Source organism: Parasteatoda tepidariorum, chromosome 2 (assembly GCF_043381705.1).
Source record: "Parasteatoda tepidariorum isolate YZ-2023 chromosome 2, CAS_Ptep_4.0, whole genome shotgun sequence".
In the NCBI taxonomy this organism is placed as follows: domain Eukaryota; kingdom Metazoa; phylum Arthropoda; class Arachnida; order Araneae; family Theridiidae; genus Parasteatoda; species Parasteatoda tepidariorum.
In genome coordinates, this window is record NC_092205.1 from 41515983 (window position 1) to 41527431 (window position 11449).

Genomic DNA, 11449 nt, shown 5'->3' on the forward strand with positions numbered 1-11449 from the left:
TTCTAAGAATTTGAACACATATAAATTACAATATCTTCTCACCCGGAAATTAGAACAACTGCAAAAAATTAAATCACTTCATAGAGTGGAGGCCATTCAAGGAAATATCTTCCAATTCAGCCTCGTGCACCTCAGATACAAGATTTACAATGCAGCAGGGACGTCTTATGATTCAAAATAAATTTAATTTTACTTTGGGGGGTGGGCTACGTTAGGAGCACTGACCACCTTTGGCTTACCCACCTTACTTAATCAAAGCATACTAAATTTAAAAAAGAAATTAATAATTTTTAGTGACTTCCTTGGGTCCAAAGAGCGGAAAAGATTCTTTATCTCAGGGTTCTCTTTTTTATATAATTTGCAATCGTTACAACCATAGTTAACACAATATTAAAACCAGGGACGCATTTCTTTTGAAGCCAAAACTTCTCTGTGGATCATGCAATGTGTCCAGACGCATGGAGGCGATTTTTTACAAGTTTACAAGTGCTTGTATACTTTCGAACCTTCCGGATATTGAACGAGCACCATCGGTGCATATTCCGATGCAATTTTTGCATTCTATGTTTGCCTTATTCATAACTTCATTTGAAATAGCAAATAATGCTAGCGCTGTTGTTTTGAGTTTTATTGATTTGCAGAAAAGTAGTTTTACTACTGACATATTATCACAAAATCAAACATAGACAATTAAAGGAGCATCTTTATTATGCTTCATCAAACTGTATTGAAAACATTTTGTCACGCAACATCGAGAAAAGCTGACACTACATTTTCAGCTGTATCACCAATTCGAGGAGCAACAGTATCGTTTGAAAGAGGACGGTAATTCTTTTGAAAAATTAACTCCAAACATAGTTTCTGCAATCTCAATTGCTGCTGGCTTTTACTTTACTTTTGTTTTGGCAGTTAGTTAAAAATATTTTAAAGACAGAATTCAAAATACTCAATATAAATTATTGTTGTATACATTTTACTGTAAGTGGGGGGCGCGATGAAAATTATGATTGAAAACTGGGCCGCGAATACTGAAAGGTTGAGAACCGCTGATTTAGAGCAAAGTTTTATTTACATTTATTTTTATTTATTCAAGCAAAGTGCTTGAATCTCTTAATAGCAACCACGACGACTTCTAACCGTAAAGAACGCCTTCAAAGAATAAATATTTCATGATGGATGTGATAAGGGCAGCTTCGATGCCCAAGCGCACAGTTTGAATTATAAGACAAGCAACCCCTAAGCAGAGGTAGCGGGTTTGAAACCCGGCGTAACCCTCGAATATGTACTTCTTTAAATTGTTCTATATGTGCTTTTACTTGGCAAAGATTTATAAACCTTAATTGAGCACACAAATCTATAAATGTTTGTGAATTGAAAGAAGCAATAAAGCTAGCAACCCCTATTTTTTAAACTACATATAGTTCAATTTTATCTTTTTATTCGTTACTCGCCAATTTCCAAGAGGCAGCATGTCTAAAATTCTTGGACAAAATTTGTTGTGTTGGAAAGGGCTGAGATAAATACATGTGCATCTATTTTCTTATTTCGACTCGATATCCAATAAAATGCCTACTGATCAAGCTATTGCAATATTTAGTGGACTTCCTTTCGGAAACTGTGTGGAGGCTTTCAACTGAAGGAGTAAGTGGAGACACTTGTACCTTGGTACAATTTCCAAATATCTATATTCACATATCTATATTAACATTATAAAATATTTTATAAAATTCTTCTTCCTGCTAATTATAAAACACATGTTCCAGCACTTTTTGCCTCTTTACAAAAAGAAAACACTATAGGTTTCTTTTGAGAAATACAAAAGCATGGGAAAGACATTTTTTGAATACATATAATTCCTTTAAAATAAAATTTTTATTGTTATACTTTTGTTAACATTTCGGAAAAATTTTCAAGAACATGGACACCCTGAATAATTTATTGGCGCTAGGCATAAATTGGTTTCATATTTTGAACAAATAAATATCTGAAAAATAGGAAACATTAGCTCACATGGAATTAATAAGAGAGTCACTGCTTTCAATTTCTAAATATTGTACTATCTGTGATTATCNGTACTTTATAGGAACATTCATAAAATTATTTTCACCATTATAAAATATAATTTACTTGGTATTATGTACTTCTACAATTCTTCTTGCAATCAAAACATTGAAATTGTCAAGGCATCTCGACAACACTCTCATAGGACAGTAAGGTTTTCGAATTCTTTGGAAATGTCCTGAGTTATTTTTTCTTAAAAGTGGTTACTTAATAAATAAAAAATAAAACTTAAACTTTAAAACTTAATCAACATCGATGTGTTTTTCAATAAAAAAATGAAATTAATTACAATACGCAACAAATCCATTAGGCGAAAACAGTATTTTTATTTCTTTAAAATAGGCGTTAGATGAATAAAATGCATAAATAAATCTAGGCAAAAGTATTTAATCTCGTGTTTTAAAATGTCTTAACTTAAATTATATCACCTAGTCACAAACTCTCACAATTGCACGGACATTCTCTCCCTCCAACGAGTATGACATCATGAGCTTCTTACGAAACTCATCGATTCAAATTATAAGAAAGAAGCGGAAAATATTACCAATGTCTATAAAGATTTATATATATACTAGCTGTACCCTGCGTGCGTTGCAACGCTTTCAATTTGAATTTGAATTTTGTATTTAAGTGTGTAAATGACATTTGCGATTATGATTTGAAATGCNCTTTTATATATATAGATATGTTAAATAAACCAAAATAGCATCATAATTTAACGATAAACATTTTGATTCAATTATAAGAAAGTTTTACAAAAATTTAAAACTAAATCTTTTGAAAGCTACATTTAATCTTTAGATTTTCATTTTGACTTTAAACAAATTTTAAGTCACTCATTTATATACACTATTTCAAAGGGAATTTCCATCGCTGTTCTCTTTAAAGAATATTTAAGACGACATTTTTTATCACACCAATACTGATCAAAATATATCCGAGGGGATTTTGATTTGGACTACAGGGAAACTACTTTTAAATTTTTTTATAAAATCGGGCATATTCTCCCTAGACTATTGCTCGGTCGTTTTCAACTTATGAGTTATAGCAGAGAACTGATTAAAACTCGAATTGTATAAATTGAAAAATTTTGCATTCAGTCGAGTTCTTACTATAGATTCTAAGATAGTGCTTTCATAAACTTTCGTTGTGCTTTTCAATTTTTCTTGCAAAAGCGAAACTTAGTGACGATTTTACTCTGATGTTCACTTACAGAGAAATAGTACATGTATGCGAGGGGAAAATCGCTAAGATTATGCTCACAATATGCTATTTGCTTATTATACAACATTTATTTTTCTAGAGAATCACATCAGTCTATCAAAAATGTAATAAACAAAATTTTCTAATTTACAGTACATCTGCTGTGCTCTAATTCACAATGCAGTTCGAACACTTGCTCCCCTTTGAGCATCGACAAAATTTTCAATATCAAGGAATTCAAAAATACTACTTAATCTTCACACACTAGGTATACAAAAGCTGAGATTGACTGTTGCCACGCAATACCACTAGAACAAACTAGCAAGTTTCATGATATTGAAAGGAAATCTTCGAAATATCTAATATATATAATTCTTTTACGTGGCTCCCAAATTTTGGCTGCATTTCTTTTCCGCCAGTGGCAACGTTTGCTTTGTTTTGTTTACGTTACTATTTCTCTTAACACGGCGAATCGACCAATGATTGCCGCTAAAATGTCACATGCCAAATCTAGATGAGGTGGCTCAACATATAGCGCTTTTGAAAACGGAAACTGAAATAACCAGCGATCATCAGCTGCGTCAATCTCATACTACTTGTATTAAGCTAGACAGAAGTGAGTAGTCTTTGTCGATAGATCTCTATTTTAGTATTTTGTCGAAAGCGCTTTTTTTCACGAATTTATGTACGAATTTATTTGACGATTTTTGATTTATATCACGAATTATACTATAGCATATTTCTAATAGGTTCAACGAATTATATGTCATTTATTCGAATTCAAATTTATTTTAATGACTTAGTATTTACTAAAAAGATGCAATTTTTTTTTTTTTAAAGTTTTTATATGGATTTGAATGATTGTTTTGAATTCTTAGAATTTTGTGCATTTGCAATGTACCTAAGTTAGTAGCGAGCGAAGCGAGCTTGGTTTGCGAAGCAAACCATATAAGATTGGGTAGCAATTTTCGGGGGTTGGCGAGCAGGGAGCGCAGCCCACTAGTTTTAAAAATAACAAAAGGAAAGTTATATTGAGCATTCCCTTTTTTAAATTATCAAAAATTTACTCGGATCTGTTGGACCCATGTTGTATTAATTCAAGTCCTGTTATCCAATCTACACGCCTTGTGCGTAGATTAGAAAATAAATTCCACTGATGTACCTTTATTTATTTAGTGGATGAAGCAGTTCAAATTGCTCATCGTGCAAGCTTCTACAATCAGGGAGAAGGTCATTGTGCAGGCAATCGTATTTTTGTCCAAGATGGAATTTATGACAGTTTTGTTGCAAAAAGTAAAGAATTGGCTTTAAAACGAGTAGTGGGTGATCCCTTTGATGAAAAAACAGAGCAAGGACCACAAGTAAGGCTCATTTTATTAATTTAAAGCTTAATTTTTTAGGGTCAAAATAGAAGAAGAATAAATATAAGCCCAAAGAATCTCATAAGGCTCTGGTTGATATTCATTTTTTTGTATGAAGTTAAATCCCTACCCTCAGAAAATTTGTTTGCTACATGAAAATCAACAAATTCGCAGATTCATTAATTCCGAAATAGCAATTTAATAAATTTAGCAAAATTAATTAAGAATTTTAAGAAGGAGCAAAATATTTGAACAATGCAGTATGAAGCTGAAAGAATCTTTAACGTTTAATAAATAAATAACTAAAATGTTGCAATTAAAAATAAATTTCTTTATGTACGCGAATATTAAATTTCAAAAAAAATGTTGATGGAAAAAGTAAATAAATAAAATAAAAAACTCCAAATTAAATTGATCTAGACGAGTAGGCATAATTATAATTTGGATGCTTTTACTGCCACAAAACTCATTTTAGTCGTTGTTCATAACTTAACTGGCGATTGAAATTGAGATGATACTATTGTTTAAATGTGTATTTGTAATCAGCATAAAATTTTTTATGAAATACTTTTTCATCTGTATTTTAGTTTCAATAAACGCATAGGACGCAGTGGACTGATCGTTAAGACACGGTTCCCAGCAGATCACCGAAGTCAAGCATCACTGGCCGCGGTCAGTGGGCGGGTGGGTGACAACTTGGATTAGTTTGCGTAGCGATCGAGGGTATGCGGTATTGGTCCTCGTTAAACTGTTCTATCATAAAGTGCTCGACTTCGCTTGCAGGTCGTCGGCTACCAAAGCGGGGGTCCCATCCCCTCTGCAGAGGGTCAAAATTGTGATGGCATGTCTTAGGATCATCCTCAAGGATGTTTCCCAGACCGTCGCCAATAGCCCATTGTGCAGCTCTAGTGCGACGTAAATGAACTACAACTACAACTATTTCAACTTAAAGTTTAATTAAATAATAATACGTAAATAAAATCATTTTTTTTTATAATTCCTTAATTTATTTATTCTAGATTGATGAACTACAACTGAACAAACTTTTAGAGTTCATTGAGAGCGGAAAGAGAGAAGGAGCAGTTCTTGAATGCGGAGGTAGTCGATATAACACAAAGGGATACTTCATGCAGCCTACTATCTTTTCAAATGTTCAAGATCATATGCGCTTAACGGAAGTTGAAATATTGGGACCTGTAATGCAGATTTCCAAGTTCAGTACTTTTGATGAAGTGATTGAAAGATCTAACAGTTATGGTCATGGGTTGGCAGCCGGCATCTTAACAACGGATTTAAATAAAGCGACTATTTATTCACAACAAGTGCGAGCAGGATTGATTTGGTAAATATGATTTAAAATGCATTTGTATAAATTTTTTTGCAGTCATTTTTGTACCAGTGTCAAAACACTCAAATGTTGCTTTATATCAAGTGGCTTTTTTGAAGCCTTTAACTTTGAGTTACATTTCGAGTAATGAGATAAACAACATATTAAATTATTCAAGAAATTTTGATCAATTGCACGTCAACTCTAGAATTTAATTATTATTTATTGATACACATACATGCAGGCTTGAGAAGTACGGCTTATAAGCCTTTGTCAAGTAGAGAGACAGAGATAGTNAGAGCGGAGTGAACTAGCCCTTGTATTCTCTTTAGCCCTGTTATAAGCCTTTGTCAAGTAGAGAGAGACAGATAGTATAATTCAGAGAAAGACAGTACGAAGATATATCCAGGGTTACGGAGGGAACTCTACACAGTGTTCGAGACTTAATTTCGAGTTGTAAAAAAGATTTAGGCTACGCTTTGATTCTTCGTTTAGCAGTTTTTTCGCTAACAAGTTTTGACATCGGTTCACAAGCCCAGAAAAGAAAGCATTAGCTCTTGGACAAACATGAATTAACAAATTCTACGAAAAAGCCACCTCTTGCTCTACAGTAAATTTCAATGAAATATTTCCATTTGAAAATTTAACTGAAGACAAGAAAATTAAACCAATAGCTAAATACTGTTGCAGTGATGCATCATATTCCCGCCATCAATAGCATATACATAACCTCATTTTCATCATATCTTCTTACATCTTAAGTTCATACTTTTACAATATAATCTTATCACTCTACTGCATATAATTACACAGTCAGAACCTCAATGATCCACATGAATACACCTTCAGTTCATTTGCATTGCACAGCCTCAACTAAGCACCACACAGATCAAGTTCAAGATAAATGGGAAAAGGGCCGCAAGTGGCCTCAGGTGCCCAGATATTTAATACAGTTTAAGTTTTGGACAAAAGGAGTGGAGAAAAAAAGAGTTTGTACACAAAATGCTGGATTTTAAAGGAATGGGAACTCTTGAAAATTTTGTTTGAGATCTTTTATCTTTGTTAAAATTTAAGTTATAAAAATATACACATTCATCCTCATTTTCAGAAGTGCGATCAGCAGTAAGTTGATTTTTTAAATCAGGGGACAAACAAACAAATAAAGAAGGTTTCAAGTTAGGATTGTTCAACAGGGTTGGGTTGCTACGATATTCAAAAAAATTTTGTTAAAATAGTGGCAAAATTCTGAGCTCTTGTAGAGCACACATGAGAGCTGAGTGAATGCATTTTTCAATTGTTTTCAGAATATATTTACCTATCTCATTTTGATTATGTCGAAGTTGTAGCACCCTAGATCAATATCAAAGTCGATTACAGCATAAGAGGGAATAAAATTGTCAAAACTAGCTCATTTAAGATTGAAGCCAAAAGAGTGTTCCGATTGAGAGATACAGTTCCACCTGTCAAGCACACTGAGTATTAATAGTTGTAATCCTTTCCTTGCTCTGATTTTGCTTTGATAGTAAATGGTTGAAGTTTGATAAACGCTTTTGTTTTACACATTTAAATATTAAATTGCGATTCATAATTGAATATTTTTCGACAAGAGTTTTACAAAAAAATCTTAGTTACATACCATAGTTTTCAATGCGAGAACAATTCCTTTATAACTTTCATTCTTTTTGTTTATGCATTATAAATATTAGTTCAGTCTATCAGATGAAGAAAATTTTATTAATCTGTTTCAATGTGAAAAAAAAGCAATCTTGATAACGCATTGTTAAAATTATCAGCATTTAAACTTGAAAAAAAAATTAACAAAGCTAACAGTTCCCATTTTTTTAAGTCTGCGGAACTCTAAAGGATCTACTTTCTTTCAACGGAACCTCCGACTTTACTACTAAAGTTCATTAACAATTGTAAACTTACTAAAGAAAGAAAAAAAATATACTACAAATTATATTATTTCATTATTTCAAACAAATAAAGAAAATTTTAATGAATAATCATCGATTTAAACTCGAGATAGGTAAAATCAAGAGAAAGATTAATCTTTTTGCAGATGATTAGGAAAGTTAAGAAATATTTTTTGTTATGTATGGAATTTAGAAAACTAGTGTGACTAAGTGTGTTTTTTAATTTCGTCTCCCTTAAAAATTGGAAACCTGCTATGCCTATGAATTCTTTTCAAATATTATTCTGCGAGAATTTTTTTCGCTTTGTCAAAACTAGTCTTTATATTATGTCTTTGACAGACAGTTGCATTCACATGGCATCTCGTCTAGTTGTGAGTTTGTTTTGGAATGAAAACGTGAAGAAACTATTCTAAACGTTGAGAATGTTTGTGAGGAAAAAACATTTCTTTATTCTTGAGTTTAGTTATTTAATTTAGAGTTGAAAAGGTTCACTGGGAAATCAAATACTAACGTAAGTTTTTAATAAATGTTTTCCAATAATATCCTTTCGAATATTTACCCATTATATTAATAGGAAAAAAAAATTTGTTTTTAAATTATGCTTTTTTTTAATCACTAGCATTTTATAAAAATAATTTTTTTAAAAATAACCTAATAAAATAAAATAAATAATGGACTATTGATTAGGTAGATAGAAGATAACGGGTTTCATAAATTGCAACTGGTTAAAGAAAACTTTAATTTTCGGAGCAACTTGGACCCTTTCACGGAACAGAACCCTGGGGCTCTGACGAATACCTTTTGGGAATCGGTGGCGTTGATCATGCGCCACGCTGTTGGAACTAGATCAGTTAAACTAGATCACAAACAGTTAAACTAGACCACAAACAGTTAAACTAGATTCACAAACATTTTTAATTTTTACAAAACTGTGACTTTTCTTCATACTTAACCAACACACATGAATAACTGTAAAAACTCACGATAGTTATAAACTTAGCATATTGTTCGCTAAAAAGTCTTATTTTATACGACGGCACAGAGTTGAAAAAACAACCATTATACATTAGGGTTCATTTTTGTTTTAGAAATTCAAGTCGCACTATTTTTTTTTCTCTTTTGATCAGATAAGTATGTATATTGAGTTATACAATGACAATAGTTTCAGGAAATGTATATAAATTTACATTATTTGTTTCAGGATAAATTGCTTTTTAAATTTATCAGTTCAGGCACCTCTCGGTGGATTTCATACTGCTGGTGGAAAAGACTTGTAAGTGCAATTTGTATGAACTAAATATGTTCTAAACAGTTTACTTAAACTAATATTTTAGTTGAATAAAATTCGGAATTCTTTTTCAGTGGAGTAGATGCTATGAATTCATTCATAGAGACGAAAACAGTGAGTACTTCTCTTTCAATAAATTACTTAGATTGATTTTAATTCATTGATTTGATGATATGCTGATTGAAAAAGAACAACTTCACTATCTATCACATGCAATTCTCAATGACAATAAAAGAAAAAGTTATTTTGCTTGTGCATGTAGAAAGCAACACATAACTTACTTTATGCAGTGTTTTGTGCGTGTTGTTTCATAATTTTTCTTGTGTTTATGTTTTTCACATCTTATTGTTTCATGGTTCCCGTTTGTTGTTTTATGCTTTTCATGCGTTCTTGTTGTTTTTGTAAGCCTCTTTCAAAAGGAATAAAAATGAAATGTTGCTGTGATACTAATTATTGATAACTGCAATACCAGGTAATACAGGTTAATCCCCTTTTTTTCAGAACTATGAACATTTCCAGAATTTAAATATTTAAATTTAAATAATATTTCCATGAACAAATTAAACACTGGTAAAACTAGCATATCTATGTCCATATATTCTTATTAATTTCATTTTTTGTCCAATTTTATGGAAAAGCTAAATTATGCTAATGCCAGGGGGGTGGGCACTCCATGCTCTCTTGTTGTCTCAGGCCACGAGTGTGCTGGGATTAAAATTCTTCGGACTCGTACCTCATAAAATAAACCCGAACCTACGATTCAAAATCTCAGCTTATTCCTTATGTTTACAGCACCCTCTAAGTGGGTTTTACCAATTATATCATACTATGACTTAATAATAAAGGAACTCAATTTGCAGTTTTAAGCCTTTTATTTTATACTATAACCGTCGTTGAACAGCCAATCCAATTTTGAGTTTACGACTACTGATGTTTAACTCCGTAGCCTTGTAATTTTGAACCCAATCCAGAAGACAAGGGAACTCCTGAATCAAGTAAGTATTGGGAGAAATTTGCCTTCGTGGAGAACTTTTTGATGGAACTAATCCACATTTGCCTTACATGGAGAGGATGGCAAAGAGAACCTCCCGTGGTTAGCACGACGGCAAGAGAACTCTCACCCATGATCCATTTACCACTGAGGATATTTCACATCAGCACTGTGGTCGGCGCGAGCCGGATGGGGAATTCGCATCGACTAGCCATCGCTGGGATTCGAATCCGGTTTACCTCATGGGAAGGTGAATGCTCTATCCCATGAACCATTGCGGCTCAAAGCCTTTTATTTAGAAAATAATACAAATCTAAAGTAGTATTAATAGTGGGGAATAATGCTGAGAAAGATGATAAATATATATTACAGATAAATACCGCTGAGTAGGGAAAGAAATATTTTACATATAAAGAAGCATTTTACCAATAAAAAAATACTTTTATAATTAATATTAATTTTAATACTGATAACCATCAAAGAAATCTCGATTTCTTTTTTATTAACGAACCATACCAAATGATTTTCTGGCCAATAAGAATATTCTGATAAAAATAAGAAAATAGTTTTCGACCATTAAGTATTCAAGTTTTAAAATTGATATCATGCTATTTGTAAATATGTGTATGTTATTGCTGCTATATAATGCTATTTGTAATGTACATAGTTCGAAATAATAAAAATAAAATTATAACAAATAGTTTTATCATAACTCTAAAATTTGAATGTTTACTTTTTAGGTGAATATGATGATTTCTCAGAAGAAGTAGTACACTGGACAAATAAAAGAGCCTCTCAGTTTATAAAGAAAAAAATGTGAAAATAATTAAAAAGTATTTTAAAAGTTGACTATTTTCTCTTCTTACGCATGTCAAGAGTTAAGTTTGTCACGAGGTTACAACTGTTTCGAGTCATATTGTAGTTGGAATAGGTCGTTATTCCGTTTATCATCTATAATATACACGTAATGTTAGCCTTCAATACGTATATTTGGAATCTTTGACAAGCATTGAAACAAAAAGCATGCGCATAGGGAACCATAAGATATCGTACTTAAGCTTAAAAAAAATAAAATTCTTAACAAAATCTGAAACACTATCGCGGAAGGTATGTGTACAAAACACCAAACCAAACCCTGTTTGCTTTTTGGAAAAACAGAGATGAGGTAAAGGACAATCATTTAGAAACCTGCTAGTTTCAACTGGCGATCAAACAGATTTTGATGCTGTGAAGCCCACTTTACGCGATAGTGAAATGCTAGATTTCGAGTGAGTTTTGATTTTTTTCCCTCGTTAAAATATT

General features: G+C 32.1%; 1 protein-coding gene across 1 annotated transcript in view; it reads left to right on the plus strand.

The window, feature by feature from the left end:
- Positions 1–10996, plus strand: part of LOC107449837 (retinal dehydrogenase 2) — a 26661-nt gene extending 15665 nt beyond the window's left edge. Inside the window, exons 7-11 of the mRNA XM_071188153.1 lie at positions 4441–4625; positions 5645–5967; positions 9070–9141; positions 9231–9270; positions 10888–10996. Of these exons, the coding sequence (XP_071044254.1) occupies positions 4441–4625; positions 5645–5967; positions 9070–9141; positions 9231–9270; positions 10888–10917 (650 nt within the window). The 3' untranslated portion in view covers positions 10918–10996. The remainder of the gene's footprint in view (positions 1–4440; positions 4626–5644; positions 5968–9069; positions 9142–9230; positions 9271–10887) is intronic.
- The last annotated feature ends 453 nt before the right edge of the window (positions 10997–11449 follow it).